Source organism: Colius striatus, chromosome 12 (genome assembly GCF_028858725.1).
Source record: "Colius striatus isolate bColStr4 chromosome 12, bColStr4.1.hap1, whole genome shotgun sequence".
NCBI lineage: Eukaryota > Metazoa > Chordata > Aves > Coliiformes > Coliidae > Colius > Colius striatus.
Genome location: NC_084770.1, coordinates 12,848,575 through 12,872,744, shown reverse-complemented (window position 1 = coordinate 12,872,744; position 24,170 = coordinate 12,848,575). Strand labels below are relative to the sequence as shown.

At 36.3% G+C, this 24,170-nt stretch overlaps 1 protein-coding gene across 1 annotated transcript; it reads left to right on the top strand.

The window, feature by feature from the left end:
* Positions 1–3,726: 3,726 nt before the first annotated feature.
* DAW1 (dynein assembly factor with WD repeats 1) lies at positions 3,727–23,584 on the top strand. Its single transcript, XM_062005947.1, has 13 exons — positions 3,727–3,766; positions 5,011–5,083; positions 7,432–7,576; positions 10,767–10,825; positions 11,477–11,599; positions 14,289–14,388; positions 16,334–16,441; positions 17,562–17,668; positions 19,482–19,584; positions 19,966–20,080; positions 20,714–20,790; positions 22,734–22,896; positions 23,550–23,584. Exons 1-13 carry the CDS (start codon positions 3,727–3,729, stop codon positions 23,582–23,584), a joined length of 1,248 nt encoding a protein of 415 aa, XP_061861931.1.
* Positions 23,585–24,170: the final 586 nt, after the last annotated feature.

Here is a 24,170-nt window from a genome sequence, read left to right as displayed (position 1 = left end):
GGTACTTTTTATTATTTCTCTAGAGGCAAACAACACACTTATCTATTCCTGTGAATATAAAGTTGTGACACAATTTCTAGGAAAATAAGTTTGGGTTTTTTTCTCTTGTTAAATTAAGTTAATTTTAAACTGATGAAAACAGTCATGCAAAGATGAAAAACAATCTTTGGGAAAGAGTGCACTGGGTGTGTTCTATATCACACTGTCAGCTCTTTCAGAATAGCTCTTACCTAGCAAACAGCAAACTCCAGAAGATTGTGTTCTTTATACCAGTAATATAGTTTTAATGTTTTTCATGGTTGTGGTATCATGATTAGCATTGGAAATAACACAGCAGAAGTGAGAAGAAGCACAGAGAATGTGCACAGAGAAGTGCATGTGTATAGTAGTGCGAGTTTGGGCAAGAGGAAGCAGATTATCTATGCCAGAATAAAACAACCTTGGAAAAAAAATACCTAACCCCAAGCAGAAACAGGGAATATCAAAACACAATCCTCCTGCATCTGACAGATCTGACAATTATGAGAAAGGACAGCATGTAAAAACTCCACTTAGATTCACTGCACCCATTACCTACACAACAGAAATAGGAAGTGGCTTTCTACATCTTTCCCTTAACTCAGACTACTCTTGGTCTGGCCTTTCTGATTTAGTTCAGCATACCACAGTCTGACCTACTTCAGAACAAGTGGGTCATGATACAAATTTAAAAGCCTAACCCCCACTTCTTTCTGTGAGAGTGCGTTTGAGTCACAAACACTTTATTCTTGTTATCCTTCTTAGGACAGTACCCTGGCTCAGAAAAAGAGATTTTCAGAACTTGAGTTGGCAGGAAGAACCCAGGGTTCTCAAGAGGAAGCTTTTCATAGTAGCTGTCCAGTGTTGTCTGCAGTCTAGATAAGCTTCTATTATAGCCTTTGAAAGGCTTTTGAATATTAACTGATTGTGAGGTTTATAGCATCTAAATTTTCCGCCACTCTTGCAGACTGCTGATGTAAGCAAAAACGCACAGGGAGTAATGGATGTATAAGTTATCTTTCCAGCCTGATAACATCAATACTTTTGATCTCCATGCATAATAGCTGATTATCTCATCCAAATGAATGTCTCAGCATTTATTTTTTCCTTTCCAGTGTAGATATTTTTGAACACTTTATGGTGTGTATGCAGATTATTTGAAGCTGGCCTTCCATGGCTTAGAGGCTGTGTGCACTCTTTGGATGCTTAAAAATATCAGACCAACCACTTTGTCCCAGCAGCCTGAAAACTTTCCTTCTAAAAGTATGAACAACAGCAGTTTCCTACTTCTCTTGTCACATTTCTGCTTAACAGTCATGGTTTAGTGGTATGGGCTTCAGCTCAATCTGCTGTATCCTCAGAGTCCCTGATTGACTAGCCCTCCAGCAACTAGCTGTGTTTTAAGTCTTTCCCTTCACTCCTTCATTACATTTTTTACCTTTCTGCCCAAAGTCTCATTAGGTAGTCCTTCCTGGACTCTGGTTCTGTTTTGTCAGAAAGATATATTGTTAGTTACTATTTATTTTGCAGACAGGTCTGTCCTGGATGGCACTCTGGGAAAAACTTCATCTCAGTATTGTGTTAGTTTTTTTGTCTCACACTCAGGTGTTCAGAATTTTTCTCCTAGTTACTAATATAGGAGTAGAGTAAACAAGGCCATTACATCAGTGCCTCTTTGGGATAGTCTGGAAAGCAGGCACAAAGCTAAGACAACTGACTTCTGTCATGACTCCATTGCTCATGAATCTTCTGCTTACAGAAGCAAGGAAAAGAATGAGGAGCTGAGGCTTGATTTGACTTATCTTTCATGTCATTACTGTCTCAATCTCAGGTGACAACAAGCTGTAAGGTGTGCATGTTCAGATGGAGATTTACAGCAAGAAAGTGAGGAGACAGTGTTCTGAACTGCAGGGTAACTGACATCATGGATCTCTGCAGCCTTTCCACTTTACTCTCCACTGTTTAGACTGGGGATGCATTTTCCCTTTATGTCTCACAAAAAAGCAAACAAAAAAACCCTTGTTGGCATATGATATGCAAAACCAGGAAAAAATGGTGGCTCAAGAAGATTGCAATAAGTGATTCAATGATGCAAATACAACCTTGAAGTATGGAATTGAGGAGATGCTTACTACATAAGATAAAGCTGAACGTAGATACTTCTCAATTATGCTGTAGAGAAAAATCAGGCCTTCAAATTTGACTGAAAAAATTCAAATGTGACACTTCTAGTTGCTGTTAAGTAATACTGAAGGCACCAGAAAGGCTGTATGAATGTGTGTTTACAAAGAAAAAAGGTATTAACCTAGGAAGCAGTGTCTGGCATGTTTGTTGTTTTAAGTTAAACGAACAGAAAAATATTTACATTCTGAAGTTACAATCTGTGTAGATACATATTATGCTAAACAAATACAAAAAACTATTAAGAAACTGGAGGCCACCAAGACTAGGGGTTTTTCAAAAAGTTATTTTTGAATAGGGTTGGTCCAAATAAGTTAATTCGGTTGGAAAGCTGTTCAGATTATTTGTTTTCAATACAAATATCTGCCTCAAAACTTTCAACATACAAATAAGACAGAAGATTTAAACAAACAAAGGACAATGAAAAACCCAGAGACCACTTTGTCCCTCAGACATGTCCCAAAGTAAATCTGGAATTAGCCATTGTATTTTATTTCCTGGCTTTCAAAAACCAAAGGACTATCTTCAAAGTGAACCTGTAGGGAGCCGTATGGGTGTTTTGGGAAAAGTCACGTACCATTAAACCACTGAACGACACTGACTGTCTTCTGTTGACCCATTGTCAACAATGTGGGCTATGAGACTGGGTAAATGAAAATGGATCCACTGCTTCCTCCTATTGATGCTCTACAGTCATTTCTTGCGTAAAGCTTGACTCAAATTTTTAGTTCTATTAATATATCATCTTAACGATTCCATGTTGGTTATCTCTTTTCAAATATATTTTTTCTTCTGTCTTTGATGAAACAGTATTTTCATACCTATGTATCTATCCTGAGTTTCCCTTTAAAAGATGAAGCTAGTTAGGTTCTTTTTTTAAAGAAAAAAACCAGCTTTGCCCGCTTTCCTCCATAATTATTTGCTTTTCAAGTAGCTATCATATGTTATGCCATTACTTGTGGCTCTCTGAAATGTTATCATTTTTTAGTGCACTCTAGCCTTTGAAGATCTGATACTTTCCTTTCTGCTGCATAAAGAAACCCTTGCAGCAATGTGAGAATTATAGTGTGAGCAGTTCTAGGTGACGGCGTTCAGTGAGGATGAGCTGGCCATGAACGCTGCAGAAAAGCCTTGCAATGTTAAGTGAAAGGTCAACAAAAGGTAGTTAAAATGCAGTGGGGAGTATTATAAATCTGTGCAACTGGGAGAAATTTTTAAGTCTGTAAAAAGAGTGGTGGGCTTCTAGCAGGCTATTGCTACTCTGGTGAGATCTTGCGGTTACAGTGGATAGTTCTGATGAAATGAAGTAACAGGAAAAAGCCTCGAAAAACACAAATTAATAGAAAATAACTGAGAGTCGGCAAAAAATAGTGCCATGCTGCCATGTAAGCTCATGATGACCTGCTCCCTCTCCCGGAGCCTCACGGCACAGCCAGGAGCCAGCTGGCCACAGCAGTCCCGCAGCCACGGGCAGCGCTGTTTGGCCGTTGCTACGGTAATAGCTGAGCCTGGCGCCGCCGGCGGAGGATGGGGCTGCGGCGGCTGCTGCTGCGCTACTACCCGCCGGGTGCGGAGCGGGCGCGGGGACGCCGGGCAGGCTCGGGCCCTGTCAGCGCGGAGGCTGGGGCCGGGCGTTGGGCACTGCTGTTGGGCGTGTAGCGGGTAACCCTGCAAGGGAGGCGCGGGGGGTGCGGCGCCTACTGCGATGGAGGTTTTCCTCATCTCTATCCTGCTGAGGCAGCAGTAAGCGGGTAGATCCCGCACCTGCAGATGGTTTGACCTCAGGTGAAGGTATTTGGGCACTGCGCTTGGTTTAGAGACTTCCAGCTGGAAACAGCTCGTCGCCGACTGGGGCTGGAATTAATGACTTATCCTTGTAGGATCAAGCAGTCTTATTTGCATTGTAAATATGAGGAGTTTAAAGAGCCAAAAGTGACAGTAATTTGCACTAAGAAATGTATATGTGTTATCAGAAGGCTAGTTTAGCAAAAGATTGGCACACTTGTTATGTTTAGTTTCTTAGTTTTGTGAATTTTCTGAGCAGAAACCACTCTTTGAAAAGCTATGCTGCTGAGTTTTCTGCATCTTTCCTCATGAGCTCAGTTAGGAGACTTAATGAATTTTCAGAAGTGGAACAAGATATATATGGCCATCTCAGGGAGTGTATTGTAATAAGAGGCCTTTCTTTCAAATTAAATGCATTTCTTATGAATGTGGGAAAATGTAAAATTACATAAAAATTCATTTAAATTGTCCTTTCCTATAGAAAACTAAGGAGCAGCAGAACTCCCTAACAAGTATGTCAAAACAGGAAACAATGCGGTTAAACATTTTAATACTTCAGCTCACTAGAAGGTGCAGAGGTGCCAGAGCATACCTAGAAATGGAAAGTGTGTTATGATTTTCTATACATTACTGCATATGGGCCTTTGCAAATACTGCAATAAGCATAGCAAGTTTGGTAAAACACGTTTTCCAGGCTTCTTGGAACATCAAACTACAGTATCTTCGGGACAGTTTATTAGAAAACAGAGCTGATGAAATCATGCAAAAAGCTGTTGGGGGAAAAAAAGAGCTTGTTCACTACCAGAATGGAAAATGGCTCATAAATAATAATAATATCTTTTTTCGTATAAGTACATCAGATTTTTTCCTCACCCTGCTAACTTTCAGCAAGAACAGCCAGCCTCCTCCTGGTTCCAAGAACTGGAAGTAGGTCTGCTGAAGTCAGTGGAGCAGTAAGAGTGAAAGCATTGCATGTTATAAAATCCCAGACATTTAATCTTTTTATCTTTTTTATTTTTTTAAAAGGAATTATTCTGGAATATGTAGAAGGTGGTGAGCCAAAGACTAGATCTATAGATCTACTTAAGCTTAGACCTGAGTAAGTATGCTTATATACAACTCTGACTGTTTTAAATGTAATTGAGGTCAGCTATGTCTTTGTTCACTAACATACACCCAAGGGAAAAGAAAATAACATAGTCAAATAATTCTCCTACTACTATTTTAAATACAGAATCTTGCATTTCAACTGTCATGCTTTTTTGTTTAGAGGTAAAACCTCTTTTTACTTATGGAGTTATGACTCTCAAGATGCCTGTACAAAACTAGGAGAACTATACAGCTCTTGACATGGTAATGTGGTGATGAATGACAGTACTTAGATCCTGTAATAGTATTTCTGGACTTTTCAAAAAGCAAGTTTAACTCAGCCCCCAGTTACATTGGTTTAAATGACTGTTGAAATCACTGAAAAGAACAGCTAGGCATCAGTCCAGATCTCTCCTGTTGTTTGACTAATCCTCGTAACAACCATAGGTAAAGTGGTGTGAGATAGGCAACTGATTCCCTCTCATGTGTTTGTGTGGAGTATCTTCTGTTGCAAGTAATGGAAGTTTTCTGGTTTCTTTTGTTGTGAATCTAATTACAGTTGGCTTCTCTGAAAGAACAAGTTTGAATGTATACTTGATTTTCTAGTCTCTTTCAGAAGATGAAAGCAATTACAGGAACTTAAAGGACAGGGATTGGCGTAATAATACAATGTATTTCAGAATCAACTGTAGATTTAAGTTTGATAGGGTTGAGATGGAAGGCAGAGGTCACTTCATGACGAAGTGAAACACGCTGTGTGGAGGATAATAGTCAACCACAATCTGCCTCTGGCTTTCAGGCAGTTGGAAAGCACAAGTCTGAAACTCTCATATGTATTCCTTCTGAGGAACAGGAAAAATTTGTCATAATAAGGATGTTGATTCAACAAGTTACTCTGCTGAAACAGCTTTAATACTGCTACATGTAATTTATGGACCAGGGCCTGAGAAGTTATATTATGCATTTAGTGCCTCCCATCAGCTGTTTGTGCACATAAAAAGTATGAGACACTTCACAAATTTGTATGTAATATCTAGTGGGTTTTTTTTCACAGAAAGTTTTGACTAGCATGGAAAGATTATCAAGTTTTATTCAGCTCTTAAGCTACTTTTTCTGCTTTCCTCCAGTTAACACCTTCCTCTAGGCACTCCAAAGAAAAAATGAAATCTGAAAGCCTTAGTATGATTTTGGTCATAGGAGTCAGCCTATGGGCTCTACACAGCCAGCTCTGGTAGGGAGAGCTTCAGAAAGATAAAAAATTGCCATAATTAAACCAAGCTGCCAAAATCTATGGAATTTATTAGACAGAGAGGCATGAGGTAATGTAATTGGCTTCATACCAACATTGATACGGAAGAGTCCCTGTACATGGGCCAAAGTTATTAGACAGTGTAAGCTGCACATGCAAGCCAAAATATCCAAATTGAAAATTATGAACTTTTGTCTACCTGGAACTGACAAGTTTAGTACTCTGAATAAAACCTAGTGAATCATTCTGTGAAAGAAAGGAGTTGTCTGGCATTACTTACGAGGAGTATAAACATGGAGAGGATAATAATTTACAGGGATATTAGTAGCTTCCATTTAGAGAACATACAGGAAATCCCCTTTAGACTGTAATAATTTAGATACTAGAAGAAACACTAGACTTTCTTGCTAGGACTAGTTTTAACTGTATGTTGATGCTTTGACTGTTGGATATTATCAATTCTCAGTTTCTCATAAATGGCCAGGAATCAGCAGTTTATCTGATGATAGAAAAAGCTGATCCAATTCCACGTCTAGCTGTGAACCAATGCCTGAGGGCTCCATGGACATCAATACACCATGTTTTGAAAGTTATTATTGTAACTAAGAGTCAAAGGAACAGGCATAGATTTGTGAAGGCACAGATAGAGGTGATTTTAACACTTTCCATTTATAATTTATCTTGTTGCTACTTCTATGCAATTAATTGAGAATTTATGAAGTTCCAGTTTAAATATTTATTCCCAAACTATCAGTTTTGAATACACATCTCCCATGTTGACCCTCTGTGGAAACCCTTTGAAAAGATAAATTTCTTGCCAAGCTGAAATTTTTAAAAGCTAAATCTTACTGTACTCCTGTAGTAAGAAAGGGAAGTACAGAAACCAGGAAAGATTTATCCAGATTCCTTTAAGCTCTTATAGAATGAGATAAACACATCTAATTTAACTGCTTACTACAGTTTCTCTGCAAGTAAATAATATTCTTGATTTTATATTAACAGTTATTACTGAAGTTGAAATATGGTGGCTTTGAGGTTTTCTTTTTGAGTTTTTTGGGGTTTTGTTTGTTTATTTTATCTTTGTTGCTTTTTCTTCTCTTCATAATTAGCACAGATGCCGTAGCCTTAGTAGAAGAAATTCAAAAGGGAGAATCTCTCATCACAGCTTCATGCAAGGAACATATCATACATTTAGTACAAAGATTGCAAGAGAAGCTAGGAGAAGAAAAGCATCACAAGTTCAATCTTTTTAAGGTGAGAGGCATCTTTGTTGTGACATTGTGAATATGTTTTTAGTGCTGCATTTTGTGCCTGGGAGCAAAATTTGGAGCTTATGACCAGTTTCTTGGCTTTTTTTAATCAGTTTTGCACTGTTTAGAGCAACTGAGCCTGGCCTGGTTATGTCAGCCAGAAATTTCCCCAAAAGGCTGGGAGGTATAACTGTTCCTAGTCACTGTTTATGCAGGCTTATGTACAAGGGTGTGTTTTGGATGGAGAGAAACAATTCACTTAGTTGTTAAATAAGACTCTGTGGACAAAAAACGCCCATAGTAATGTTTAAACAAAACCCATAAATAAACCCCAAGTAAATTAGCTGTGTGGTAAATGCCCACATTTTTTTCATACCCTTGTCTACTTGTTCTTAATTTTGTAAAAATTCTCAGGCTTTATATATTTTGCTACATACAATCATGCTGGTTGTCATTACTTTCTGTAACTTATTACTATTACGTTTGAATATTGTTTGATCTTCAGCTTACAGACAGCACTTGAAAAATGTATTTTTAATGAACAAGCTTTTTAGGAACAACTATTAGAGAGACCTTTCAGATTTTCAAATCCAAGATGCAATCTTTCAGAACAGAATAAGTTTAACTATATTTAATTGTGGAAATAAAAATAAAATCAATTCCAGAGACTGCATGTTGCAATTGGAAATAATTAAGTGTTGTATCTCTAATGTGTCGGCAGATGGCAATGTGTGGCTATAAAAAATTGCTGATCAGTGTTGTGTTACCTTGAATTTAGCGAGAAAACGGAGAAATTTTAAGTTGGTTTGTTTGGCTTAACACCCTCCCCCCCCCCCCCCCCCCCCCCCCATATTGCTATATATAACTTGTACAAAAAGTACACATCTGGCTCAATTTTGCAAAGATCTGTGTATCTATCTTAGAAAAAAAGTGTTATATGTCAAGGTACCTTAAGTTTCAAAAGCTTCTATTCTATTTTAAGGTATGCTTTCAGCTCAATTAATATCTTGCTTCAAATTTTAGTGTAAATAATGTGTTTGTACTTTTTTGGGTATATCTACATTTGAACTTCAGTATCTGGAAATATTAGAGGCAGGATAATCCAGTCACTGTTGCCTTACTTCCTTCACTTGAGTACTTAGAAGTGTTTGAAAAGAACTTTTTTTATATATATCTCAGTTCCATTTAAGACCTGTAAATGACACGTGAGTATTCGGTGTTTCTGAGATGCTAAGGGAATGTAAGAGCTGGATGGAAGTGAGATATTTTTTTCCCCCCAAAATGTTCCATGTGTTTGCATTGTTTGGAAAGGAGGTTTTTGTTTTGTTTAGTTTTTTTCTTTCTGTTACTCTGTAGAATAATCTGAAATGAATATATAAATCCATCTTTTTGTTATTTCCAGTAATTGTGATGATGATGTTGTGTTAGGCACCCTGCAGAGAAACAGGGTTGAACACATTTTGTGACAATTTCTCAGGTTTTAAACAATTTCATAGCAATGCTATGCTGTAGTGATAAAACAGAGTTTTATCTTAAGGACTGCTGTAACTGATTTTACAGAACCAAGTTACATTTTTTTTACTGCTGCCTTAGGATTTGATTATTGTATTATTTGCACAAGCAATTCTTACTGGCTTGGAGTTCTGTGCATGAAGCAGCTGCAACACTGGGCTTTAGAAGATCAGAATTAGTCCCATGATATGAAACTGAACATAAACCCATCTTGTTTTCCTTCCTTTTTTCATAATTGTTAAATATGTTTGTTGTTCAGAGCTGCCTGTATGGAGCCCTAAAAATGTCAGGGATAAAATTTCCATACATTTCCATGATTATCCATTCTCCTATGCACATACTTGTATACTGTGACTCTTTTAAAAACAGCAAAATATTTTTGTTGTTTCCACATCTTGATTGATTATTCCCACTTCTAGACCTGAAAGTACAACTTGTCTTTCTCTAGAGAACAAAAATGACTGTTTCTCTAACATAAAATATATTTTCTGTTTCTCTGTTAATCCTTCACTTGACCATTGCTATTTCCATTTTGTTCATTTTGTAGAAGATCTCTGAACTTTCATTTTCCTTTTGGTGACAGGCAGCTGAGAAAACTAGAGATAAAAACAGACAGTTGAATTTCTGGTGATATGTCAATGATTAAATGGTATTGCTTAAATCATTTATTCTTCATTCTTACACTACAGAGAAGACCAGGTGAACCACTGCTGTATTTTTAGTGTCCCTTCAATTTACTGTCTGCAGTTGCTGTTATTTTATTGTGCTTTCGACTCGAGCAGAAGCCAGCTTGTAACAGATCAAAGTTGTTCAAATGCAAACCTTCTTAAACTGTAGCCAGCTTATTCACATACAAACCAAATTACATTTTTTTGGATCATTTTCAAAGTATCATGGCATGCTGATTTTCATTGGAAGTAGCTGAGACCATTTTCACATATATTTAATAAACCTCATAATATGTATTGTTAAGGGTGTGAGATAATTGACATGAAAAGTATGCTGTCTGATTAAAGGACCTTAGAGACAATTTTAGAAAAATAATGACCTAAAAAACCTACAGACCTCAAGTTGGAACTTCTCTCTTTGAATTTTGTCTTGTTTAAGTTTCTTTGTTCAGGTTCTGCAGGGTTTTTTTTTTTTTATCATGACCCCATATGACATAGATGTAGCTTATTTCTGTTATTCCTGTTTTTTTAAAACAAAATCATATACTAGCTGGAAGCATCCTATAATCTAAAAGTCTCAAAGTACTCAATTCATCTGGATCTCTCGTTTCACTATATAAGGCTTAATATTAGCTGGGATTTCTTTCATCAGTCATCTCAGCAGGTATAGTGTCTTCACTCATTTATTTTCACTCTTTCAGCTCAGGTCTTGGGTTACTTTTCCAGTCTCAAATAGATAGAGAGAAGTAGTAAACATGAGGGAAAAGACAATTCATTAAGTTTTTTAAGTAAAATTTGAAATCAATACTTCATAATATCTGCAGTGATAACCTGCTGAGGCATGGGAGATTAATGTATTACAGCTGTAACTGCAAATCTGACAGGATGTGGCAACAATATTAATCTGTTGAATATTTTTAGCCGTTGCTTTTTGGTTTTTTAAAAATTTTTGTTTATTTGTTTTAATTTACATCTAATGTTGCTGTCTTTTCCTTCTCCCTACTTCTTTTTCAGGTACTTAGAGCTCATATCTTGCCACTGACTAATGTCGCGTTTAACAAATCTGGTTCCTGGTAAGTTGTTTACAAAGTCAAAATACATAATCACTAGTTGGAGTTTTGTATTTGTAAATAAAAGTGTAAGGGAATTTCAGTGATCTTATCTTACTGGAGAAAGAATCCAGCTCTGCTGCTTAGAAGCAGCTTCAAGCACGATTGGGAATTAGATTTCAGGCCTCTGTGGGAGAACCAATGGTATATGCAAAAAAGTAGTTGGTGAGACTCAGTTTATGTGGTTTCTGTTCTTCCAAGGTAACAGTTTATTGACATTTATTGTATTTCAGAAAGAAGGACCTTTGTGTCAATAAAGTGAGTATTACTGAAAGCCAAATGAGTGTTTGACATGAATTCATTTGAGACTTTCACCATAGTGGAAATTTGTATTAATTGATTTCACTGTGGACATATGCCTAATTATTTCTTTCCTTCACATCTTCAAGGCAGAAGTTTGCTTTCTGGTTGGAATACATTAAAGATTAGAAACAAGGGTTTTTTTAATGGGTAATATTAAAAAAAGAAAATAAAGCAACTTTTATGATCATTAATCTATATTTTTGAAAGTAAGAGGAGACTTAGGATCTGAGACAGTGCTAACTGAAATCTGATTATGTAGTAGGACCAGTAAGATACTTAGTGTATTCAGAAATGAATTTCTCTTTGCTTTAGCTTTATCACTGGAAGCTATGACAGCACCTGCAAAGTGTGGGATACTGCATCAGGAGAAGAGCTGCATACGCTGGAGGGACACAGGAATGTTGTCTATGCAGTAGCTTTCAATAACCCCTATGGGTAAATATATTTTCTCTGAGATAACATCAAATAGAGAACTGTTACTCAAACTTCAACATAAAATAGACTATCTCAAATGAAAGGGTTCCAATTTGAAATTTGTGAAGTTCAACTATAGCTACTCACCGCGTGCCTAGGCTGTGTATTATATATATGAGATATGTTTAAGCATGTTTTCTGCTATAATTTTAGTAAACGAAATTTAGAAATTCAAAGCATAAATTTCATTAGGCATTCAGTGTCTTGAAAAATATGTGTATGAGTCAGTTTAAAATATATTGAAACACAAATTTCTTTTTATAGTATCTACATCATCAGATGGCGTTCTGATTGTTAATTGCTCTTTACTGCCTCAGTGTAATGGCATGGGCTATAAGTAGGTGTGACAACTATTATTACTTCAGTTGAGGAGAAAGAACACTTATAATAAAAGTGGATTTCTCCATTTTGTGTTGCATGCTCATTATTAGTTTGAACATGATTTAGAAGTGTCACAGCTGTTGAGTAATGTTTATAAAATCCACAGGGTGCCGCTGTTTGAATATCAAATAGGAATATCTGCATCTTTTCTGCAGCAACTCTTTGCCCTCTATTAGAATTGCCACCTGTTAGCTGAAGACAATTCCATGTTATCTACATGTATCATTGTTATTTACTTCCTGAGAAAGCTGTCATGTATGAGTAAACCATTTTGCTTCTGTGCAAAATAAGATAAATTAATTCCTATTTTTATATTGAATCACACTACATATTTCACTCTCAGATGTCTTATTTATCAGTTAAGCAATACGCAGCTAATGTCAGGAAATAAATATTAAAGTCTTGTTCTATTTGGAGCGTCATCACTTCCTTCTAAATGAAGACTTTATCTTAACTAGAATCTGATATGTCAGTGTTTAATATTCTGGTAGTCTTTATTTTAAAAAGCAATTAATGAATTCTTTTGGATACTTTGAAGAAACTAATGTGTGACAAAAATCTGTGCCAAGATCAGTAACTAGATTGTAACATAAAAGTAGAGAAGGAATATATGAGTGAAAACCTGATGAGAACCTTGAATTAAAAGTTCAGTTAAAAAAACCTCTTTTTTTTCCTGCTAATTTTTACGTTTTGATTTAGTGTCCTTTGCTACTTTTTCTGGGTACCTTAATTCAGTTGTACCCTAACTGCAGTTGGTCACAACGCTTCCACTGATTTCAGTGGGAGTGACATCACAGAATCACAGAATCTCAAGGGTTGGAAGGGACCTCAAAAGGTCATCTAGTCCAACCCCCCTGCAAGAGCAGGACCACCTAGAGTAGGCCACACAGGAACTCATCCAGGTGAATTTTGAATATCTCCAGAGAAGGAGGCTCCACACCCATCTGGGCAACCCCTTCCAGTGAAAAAATTCTTCCTTCTATTCCTTTGGAACTTCTTGTGTTCCAGCTTATACCCCTTGCCCCTAGTCCTATTGTTGGCCATCATTGAGAACAGCCTGGCTCCATCCTCCTGACACCCACCCTTTACATATTTGTAAACACTAATGAGGTCATCCCTCGGTCTCTTTCAAGCTAAAAGGCCCCAACTCCCTCAACCTGGAGAAGAACCTTCTTTGACTTACTGCCCACATCCATTCTAATACACTCCAGGATGCCATTGGCCTTCTTGGTCATGAGGGCACATTTCTGGCTCATGCTCATCCCGCTGTCCACCAGGAACCCCAGGTCCCTTTCCCCTCCACTACTCTAACAGTTCATTCCCCAACCTGTACTCATACATGGGGTTATTCTTTCCTAGATGCAAGACTCTACACTTGCCCTTGTTGAATTTCATCAGATTTCTCCCTGCCAAACTCTCCACCCTGTCCAGGTCTTGTTGAATGGCTGCACAGCCTTTTGATGTCAGCCACTCCCCCCAGCTTAGTATCATCAGCAAGTTTGCTAACAGTGTCCTGTGTTCCCTCATCAAGATAATTCATTAATATATTGAACAGTACTAGTCCCATCACTGACCCCTGAGAGACTCCACTAGACACAGACCTCCAACTAGACTCTGTCCCATTGATCACAACTCTCCACCTTCTTCCCTTCAACCAGTTAACAATCCACCTCACTACCTGATCATTCAGCCCACATTCTCAGTTTTGTTGTGAGGGTGCTGTGGGAGATGGTGTCAAACGCTTATCCAGATAAACCACATCCACTGCACTACCATCATCTGTCCACCTGGTTATGTCTTCATAAAAGGCTATCAAGTTGGTCAAACATGGCTTCCCTTTGGTAAAGCCATGTTGACTGCACCCAATGACCCTCTTGTCCTGGGAGACAGCACCCAGGATGAGCACCCACTTATAAAAACAGTTTATACTTGCCAATGAACAGACACTATCTGATGAAATTACATAACTTTTAAATGCCTCTGGAAGCACAGCAGATAGTCTTATCCCTGATGTAGGTTCATCATCAGTTGTGAACACTTCTTTGCTAATAGATAGCAATGGTGGCTCTTTAGAAACTAATGTCTGCTATTTTTTTTCCCTTAATGTAACTTCTGTTTGTGAAATCCTGCTGCTAGATTTGAAGTGCAGCAGAATACACCAAAATGCATGCAAGCTTCAATGACTTGATATTGTTCCTATGAGTTCTACTGACTTTGAAGTCAGAGGGCTTTTTCTGAATAAAAATGACAGGATATTTTTTCCATTTAGTGACAAGATTGCCACTGCATCTTTTGATAAGACCTGCAAACTGTGGAGTACGGAAACAGGAAAATGCTATCATACTTTCAGAGGACACAAAGCAGAAATAGTGAGTACTGATAGACGTTTCTTATTCCTTTATGTTTCCCTACACTATCATTGATGGCTGTGGGTTCCAAGTCCCTGTGAGCTGATGTTGGAAGGGGCAGCTATTCTGCTGCATCTATTCACACATTCAGATACTGTGAACATTTCTGCAGTGCAACAAAAGATAGTCTGACAAGACTATCGATACAAAATAAAATATTAAACAGTTTGACGTGATATTTGTATTTTTAGCTTGTTCCAATTTCCCTTGTTTGCTAAAAGTTAAAATATTATTGACAAATACCATAACAATAAGAATTTTTAATTTATTTCACATATAAACTCCTTGATTTATTTACATATTTAGAGGTTTTTTTTTTTTCTAGATATCTTTCATTGCCTCTCATCTTTGCAGAACTAAATACACAAGAACATCATTGCTTGTATTGCTGTCTTTCATGCTGAGATCTGTACTTCGAGTACAGGACCAATTGGAGCCATAGAAGAATCTCAAATTTGAAATGTGTTAACTGGGAATATATAGGATGCTGAAATGCCAAAGATATATGGAATGAAAACACTTTAAGCTTAAAAATCAGTTTCTTTTCCAATGCATTAGGAGTCTTATTAGCAATAGCAAATATCTTGATGCACAACATTCCATTTTAAAAAATCAGGACAAATCCCCTGATGGTCTTAATTTCAATTCAGAACATACTTAAAAATAATAGTTATACAATCATTATTCAGTAAAGCATTTCTGGAATTCACTTCTGGAAGCAATTGGAGTTTAATTTGTAGATTTCAGGGCCTATAACTGTGCGAGGAAATAGTGTTTTACCTTAGTGGAAAGTGAAGTTAGTTTCAGTGGACTTTTGATTCTCTTCATCCTTTGAAACAGTTACACTTTCCACTGGATAGCACTTTGCTTATTGAGACAGGCTGCAGTGATTTTGCTTCTACAAATAAGTTAACTAAATATTTAAAGGTTTCTCAATTTCTTTTCATTTCTGTAGGGATTAGATTAGAACTGAAGTGTTATGAGTTATGCTAGCAAGTAATTAGTAGAAGATAATAGCCAGAAGAAAGTTATGTGTTTCTCTGAATGAGATCTGTTTCTGAAAGGCCACTATTGTATTTGACACATTGCTGGCAAGGCCATGTCCATAGTTATTCAGTATTAAAAAAGAGAAAGAAAAGAAATGGACATAGTGAAAATGCATCAGTGGATTGTCAGTACTGGGTTCAACAAAAAGGTCCTGTTGTCCCCCATGTGTGACGTACATATGTGAATTTGGATGCTTTCTCTCTGGCATGTGGATCAGCAGACTGTAGGAAGTGGCATGGGTTCAACTAAATCTAGAGCACTCATGAGTCCCAGGAAAAGGGTGTGCACTTCTAAACCACTCATCCTGTGAGAGAGAGGTGAAGTGTGCATGCAAGAGTGTGAAAGTGTCTGCATAAGTAAAACTTCTTGGAGCTTGAAGAGAAGGTTTAGAAATTTGTAGGTGTTTATTGTATTACAGTTACTGAATATGTAAATCTCTACTAGTTAACTATGGGCTATTCATAAATCAACAAACTGCTTCAGTCTTGATTTCCATTAAAACTTTGTGAACTAAATAATTTCTCCCCATGACACAAAATGGAACACCTAAATAGTGAAATTTAATCCAGGCTCAGAAAATAATACAGGAAATCTCGCAGTTGGTCTTTTTAATGCATTGTAATTACAGAGCAACCAAATAGTCCCTTTGATATGAGTAGTCATCCAGAGCTATGTGCTAATGATTTGTTGCTTTTCTAGTGAACTTTTGGAAGAGCTTTGCAATTTTTCTGTGTTCTGTGCAATATAAAGTCAGAGTTTTGTCTTGTTTAAAAAATGTTAATCCTGACCCACTGTTTTTGAGAAAATGTATCTAAACACTCCCTTCCCACTTTTTTCCATCCCATGTTTCTTGCTACAGGTGTGTTTATCCTTTAATCTTCAGAGCACATTGGTGGCAACTGGAAGCCTGGATACCACAGCCAAATTATGGGATATAGAGAAAGGAGAAGAAAGAGTCACTTTGTGTGTATGTTTGCCTTCCTTATGTTTCTAAAAGTGTTCCTTGCTTTCTTAGTTTTCTAAGTGAGATAAATAAAAGTATAACCAATATAACAGCTTCCAAACTTGCAGTTTCTTTTACCAGGTGGTCTCACAGTGACAGTTACAAAACAGATGATAAAGCTATATATGAAGTTCTATTTATCAAAAGACAGATTTTCTCATTTCAGTAAAATTACTGCTGTAGTTTGGAATGCCTTCCATTGCTTATTAAAACATGTTGCTATACTGTGAGTTAGGACTGCCTCTGCATTAACATAAAGTAGCTCTGGGAACATTAATGTCAGATATTACATCTGTATGGATCTTCTTTCTGTAAACATCATCAGCAGACAGACACCCAATTACCACCGATTTGTGATGTCTTTCTGATCTACGTTGCTTGCTGGAATTCCAGAGTTTCAGAGTGGTATGCACTATTTCAATGCATTTCTCTCACATAAATCCTAAATAACAGGTAGCGTATAAGTTTGTTTTTGTGTATGTGGCCTATGGAGAGAAGAAAGCATTTTCTTCTCCCTGACTTCATCTTCCTCAGAGCTGTGAGCAGAACTAAGAGCAGTGTGAACCTTTAGCTTCTATGCTTACAATCATTTTTCCATCCCTCTCCACCAACACCAATGACAAGCTGTACTGTAGTTTACTGTAAATGAATCATCTGATTTCAATATCTATTGGTGACCAAATGTGATTCTGTTTAAATCAAATCTGGAAAATAGGCACTGATAACTGGACAATTGCTTGCTGCTTAAAGGGAGTTGTACTAGCTCTCTAGAAGTCTCTTCCAGCCTAGCATTCTATGATTCTAAATAGATTAAACAGATGGCATTGTTCTGGAATCCACCTTAATATGTGAGTTTCTCACACTCTGAGGTCTCTTATGTGCTGGATTTTTTGCAGTTGTTGGGATATTGACTATTCCACAGTACAGTAGATATTTTTTGTCAATGATATACATACAAACAAAAAAAGAATATATTGAAAGGTTAAAGAAAGATTATAATGTTGGAAAGAAAATACATATTAAACCACATTAATGGAAAACTAATAATTTGCATTCTCATGCTCCTTTTAAAAAATTCTGTCAGGGGCACTCAGCAGAAATTGTTGTGTTGTCTTTCAACACCACGGGAGACAGGATTATCACTGGCTCATCTGACCATTCAGTAGCAGTATGGGATGTTCTCTCTGGCAGGTACTAAAGTACTAATAAATATGCTTTTATATTGCATGTTTTAATGACAAATGAAAGAGTGTTGAGTTACAACTTATTGTATTCTTTTTCTTCATTTAGAATATTTGTACTTTCATCTTATCATTTGTTACTCCCGTTCCCTTTGTTCTTCTGAAAAGCAGTGCTGCTCATGAAATGCTTTTGTGCATGCTTTTTTATTCTAAATATCCGTCTTATAAATACTGAGGAGACAGACAGAATGGATGGATCCTGTGTTTGTTGCTAATGAATTCTCCAAACCAGGAGATATTTTATCAATATGGAAACTTATGATTTAGGTGTCTAGAATTTCTAGATGGAACAGACTGTTTAAATACAGAGATAGTATATTGCATCTCATAGAAAATTAGTCTGGTTATATTACCTTTAAAAACTATAGAGTGTGTGTTTTTCTTCTCACAATCTTTTATGTCAGTATAAATTTATAAAGAGGAGAACATTTGGCCTCTCACTGCAGAGAACAAAATGTCTTGATTATGATGCCAACAAATAATGATGTAACAGCTAAATATGAACTTGTTCTATTATCCTAACAAATCCACTTGCTTTTTCAACTGGAAACTCAGTATAAGTAGAATAATCAAATGGTTCCCCTGATTACTGACAAAGTAATTTATGAAGATAAAAATTAATTTTAAATTAAACCTGTTTCATTATTAGGTATTTTGAGTAGCAGGTGTTACAATAAAAGCAAACTTGATGGCCTAGTAATAATATTTTCCACTATTGTTTGCTACTTGTTGATTTTTTTGGTTTGTTTTACTGTAAAAATGTCTACACAGTTACAACAGTGCAGGCCTCACATTGTTAGAAGCTAAACAGAGTAATTCTGTAAAATGACAACAGTATAATCAAGTTTTTGTCATCATAAACAAATAGAAAAATCAGTTGCTCAGGAGATTTGCTTTGCTGTTCATTTAGAGTATATATATTAAATTAGCTACCCTTATATATATATATATTTATATCTTATTCAATGAAGAAAAACATTTCAGCCACTTAAACTCATTTATTTGTTTTTCTAGTCATTAATTTATCCATTAGTTAAAGCAGGTTTCTGTTAACGATACAATGATATTAACATTGTGATAGTAATTTATGAATCCTTTAATACATATATATAAATCATTTTCAGGGTTCATTGTCTTACAGACCATTAAGTCATAGAAAGCAATAATGGCTGACTGTACCCTCTCTATTCAGCTAAAGTTGAAGAATTTAATGGAACTATTGCCAGTCTTGTGGAGCCAGAAGTTTAGGATTAATGAGGATTAGAAATCATGTTTGAGTTTGGCTGTCAGTTGCGTGTTACTTGGGAACATGCTCACATTTAGTACATTATTAAGTTCCATTTGATCACCATTGGATTTTATAAAAGGTGTAGATTAGACAGAGTTTTAAAGATGTACTGTTTAAAATTCATTGAAGTAGGGTAATGGGAGAGTAATGTGGAAAAACTTGCTGTATGTGCTTTATATGTAGATGAATACAAGAAATCTGTCTCTGGCACTGTGAAAGTCATCACATTTCATTGGAAATACAGTCCTAAAATATTTTTGAGTAAGAAGGGAGGACTTTTCCATTTAATTCGTTACTGCCTCTCTGTCTCAAAGATAAAAAATTGATATAGCACTAGGATCTTAAATGAGTTGTACTGCTCCATTTATTTGCCTTAATGGATAAAACGGTGAAGATTTGACACCATTTTATAAACTTATAATTTATATGTGCGCATCAAAATACACACTAAAGCTGTAAATTCTATTTTTGGTAGGATGTTACATATTTTAATAGGTCACAGAGGAGAGATTAGTAGTGCACAGTTCAACTGGGACTGCTCTCTAATTGTCACTGGATCAATGGACAAAACATGCATGGTAAGAAAGTTGTGTATGCTACTTATTATACTATATATAAAAATGCATCTTTTGTAAATGGAAGAGCACTATTTTAAACTAGTACATGTAATTCATGAAAGAATTTACGACTAAACAAAAACCCTATGAGCTTATTCATTTCAGTGAAGCCAAGTTAAATAATAGGTATTTTAAAGCTTATTTAAAAAATACAGTGAAGTAAAAAATATATAGAACTTAACTGACTAAAGAGTGACTATTGGTTTCTATCTAGGCTTCATGTTAATGCATTGTCAGACATCAGAGCGAGGCTATACATATTGCTTTATAGATCAACTAGTTACCTGTCTAGTAAATTAGTCAAAATAAGCAAACAAAAAAATCTCTTTCTTATCTACACAGCTGTGGAATGCTGTGAATGGGACACACATAGCAACTTTAACAGGTCACAATGACGAAATATTAGATGTGCGCTTTGATTATGTCGGCCAGCGTATTGTAACTGCCTCTGCTGATGGTGAGTGACTGAGACTGCTGTAAGAACTGCAATAATAGCATAAAACATCTTAGTGTTTTTCTTGTGGTTTTGCTTTGAATATAGCTTGATAAAAGAGTAGCTTCATGACTTTAAGCTTTAGATCGAGCAATGTTCGTTGGATTATAAAAAGTTTGGCATTAAACTTCAAAAAATTTCCCTAGTGAAATTTTTCTTATTTTTCACACTGATCTGATCTGATTCAATGTAGTTGCTAAGTTAAAGACAATGGAAAAAGTTTCCCGAAATGTAATCAATAGCTTATGAAATAGAATCAATAGCTTATGAAATAGAATGAATAAATGAAATATAATGACAGTTTTCTGAATATATTGTACGTGCATTCTGAAATTACAAACTTCAGTAGTTCACGTTCTATGAGGACTTTTGCATTCTCATCTTAGAAGTTTTCCAGTAGAAACCATTAAGGTGTCAACCTTTTCCAATCAGATCCTTTTTTAACTTACTTTATCCTTAGGTGAATCTGTGTTAAAGTTATCTTCTATTGCTTTTGAAATCGAACCTAAAGATGAGATCTTTTTGACCTTATTAAAAGGGTCTTACTGAAATTCATGCTTAAGCATAACAGTAACAATGCTTCCTAATCTACAACAGGATCAGCAAGAGTCTATAATGCAGGAACAAAACAGTGTATTGCAAAGCTAGAAGGGCATGCAGATGAAATTTCAAAGGTAAGTTGTTTGTGGCTTCTGATTTTTCCTATTTGATTACTTGTGACATCTAAGGCATCAGTTATTCCACAACACAGGAATGCTGAGGTGGTAAAATTATCAATATTTAAGATTGAGAGGTCTGGTCAAGAAGCTGTCTTTACTAAAAGAACATACCTTTTAACTAAAACGTTGATTGTTTTCAACTCCTCACTTCTGAGCTACAATAACATTTGGTGTGCTACTCCTATAGCTTCAACAAAAGCCATCTCTCCATGCTGTCATGTTATTTACTATTTGATTCCTTAGAATTGTGGCATTAAGCGAGCTATTTAAGAAGTCTATACCTTCATTAACATTGAACTGATTGTTTTTTCTTACCTCCTTCCTTTTCCTGAAACGGTATATAGGTTGGGTCTCCACAATCACTTGGCAGAAAACAAGAGAGCAGAGAGGGAGAGCTGCCCGAATGTTCTCTCAATGTAATTGTAGTTTAATGGAGCCTCTGTTTGATCTGTCCTAAATTGTGCTTGTGCCTTGGAGTTCCCCAGATTATCTGACAGAATAAGTACAAGATTTTTATTCTCTTGATGACATCTTAATGCTGTTGACTCTGAGGCTTTTACCATCACCCTTGCTCCTTGTTTCTACCAGATTTGCTCCTCTTGCTCTTTTCCTTTCTCTGCAACACCTGTTTTATGGAATAGAACAAAAAAAATGTATTTCTGTGGCAAAATACATAGAGACTCTTATTTTCAAAAGTGCAGAGAGGACCTGGAAGCAGAAATCTGTTATGAAATCACAAATGAACATTGCTAGAAGTTGGTCTGGCTTAATTTTGAATGCCAAAGTTCAGTTCCAAATACATTTTGGTTACTTCCAAAGCTGTACATGTTTTTCAAACTTTGTTATTTAATGCTTGCAACTCTTCACTACTCTTTCAAATGGATAGTTTTCACTAGCTTCCAGGCTAGTATGGTAAGTGTGCTGCTTTTATTTGATATATTTCATAATTGAAACATGAATAATTTGAATTTGGTGATCAGAATTCATGCATTCATTGTATTGGTTTAGCTATTATAATCACTCCATGGAGAGAGTGTTACATTTGAAAGGATTAGTTGTTGCTCAGTTAATACAGTCACTGCAATATTTCACAGAGTGTAGATGCACTGAGGAGTGCAGTCTGAATGTATTCTAACATATGGGTGGGTCAGGGACAGCTTCCATCAGGGGCCTTAGTGCTGGCATGAATTCTTTGCTAGAAGTGAGAATCTGCTAACCTGGGAGCATGTTGAAAAGGCAATCTATTTCTGCAGATGTTCCATGGAGCAGTGATCACTTGGGAAGGTCCTTAATTTGAAATAAGATTTCTGGAGAGTGCGTATTTTGCCCTCAGTAATTAATCAGTTTTGCATTTTGTAATAGACCTTGTATTGTCCAGTTAGTGCTATAAAAAGATATCTTGTTATCTGGAAATGCATGCACTTTTGAAAACAAATACTTAGCAAATATGATGACATACAAATAAGTTGCCTTCAGTGGAAGTTTGCTGTTACAGAGACATATGTTATTTTATGTAGAAATCTATAAAGTATGTATACATTTTACACTGGAATAATGATAACATTTAAAGAAAATTACAGTTGTAGAGCAGTTGTGAAATTGGGGTATAATATTCTGAGGTCTATATCCTATAGTAAGGTCATTGTAAACAGACTTTTGTCCATACATAGTTTTCAGCCACAGGAGATTAGTGGTTGAACTTAATGATCCTAAAGGTCTTTTCCAACTGAAATGATTCTATGATTCTATACTCTAGTGGAAGAGTATCCTTAATTTTATCTGAAAAGCTTGAATGCAAGAGATGCTGGTTTTTGTTTTAGTCTTCTGCTCACTACATATGCTTCATTTTCTAGCCATATTGATATGGTAATATAAGTATTTTCTGCATTTTTTTAAAGGTATGTTTCAACCCTAAAGGCAATCGTATACTAACAGCCAGCTCTGATAAAACAGCTCGTCTCTGGGATGCTGCTACTGGACAGTGCCTTCAGATATTAGAGGGTCATACCGATGAGATATTCTCCTGTGCTTTCAATTACAAAGGCGATATAATCATTACAGGTAACTAATATAGTCCAAATGTTTGTTTCTCTTTTTGAGAGATGTTTCAAGTCTTGTTATGGTAAAAAATAGAGTCGAAATGTTTCTAGGGTCATATCTGAAATGCAGGTACCAGCAGTGACTTAAAATATAGACAAGAAAAGCTAGAAACTCACTTTTGAACTGAGACTTAAATGAAATGTCCATAAAGAAATTTGTATAAAGGCATGGGCATACATTGTTGTCTCTCCTATGGGCATATACTAACACCAGACCAGTGACTAAGCCAATTTCTCACAATGTATTGCAGTGAGTGAGATCTGGATGAGCAAAAGGCAAAGTTTTTTGAATGACAGCACATCCTTTGTGTATTTGGTGCTGAACCCTGTTCAGGTTTTCTTCATTTCAGTCAAAAAGTTATGGGAGTGGGAAAAGATGTTGAAGAGAGTGTTTGTGTTTCCTTTGATCTTTTGACTGAACTACCAAAATATGGGATGCAGGATGATCTCAGCTGAAAATATTGGTGTAGGTCCTGCTGTTTCTTGCTAGTCATGGACAGAAAACTATTTCCCTGGTTCCTAGGCATTCTGGGTAGATTCTTGATGTAGGTGTTAACAAAAATGGACAATTTGTGTGATACGATTGATTCCTTCCAAATATGTGTTTATTACTAGGGAGCAAGGATAACACCTGTAGGATATGGCGCTGACTGAAGAGAAGGAAAGATCCAGTTTGGTATATGCCTACTTTGTGAGTTTCATAGTCAATAAACTCAAGTCTTTCAGATTCAATCTTTCAGATTTCTTTAACCTTGTTTGCTTTCAACTTTGCTGAAGTAGAAAAGTTACCTAGATTATGATAGATTTGGCTTTGCTGATGTTTGGTAGATACAGAATCACAAAATAGTAGAAGTTGGAAGGGTTCTCTGGAGATCATCTAGTACAATATCCCTGCTCAAAGCCCTGTCAACCAAGCAGGCTGCCCAGAAGTGATGTGGTTTTGATCCAAGGATGGGGATGCCACAGTTTCTCTGGGCAATGTGCTTAGTGTTTGATCACTCTCACAGTAAAAATGTTGGGTTTTTTCATATGCTTAAATGGATCGTTTTCTTGTATTTTAATTTGTGCATCTGGTCTCTTCAGTGGGTGCCACCTAGAAATTTGGCTTTGTTATCTCAGTCACCAGAGAGAAATAATGATTAATGTGAATGAATTCAGTGGGAGGGCCCCAATTACTTGTCATTTTTAACTTGTGTGGTGGTTCCCTTTTAATAAAAACCTCACAGCATTAGAATA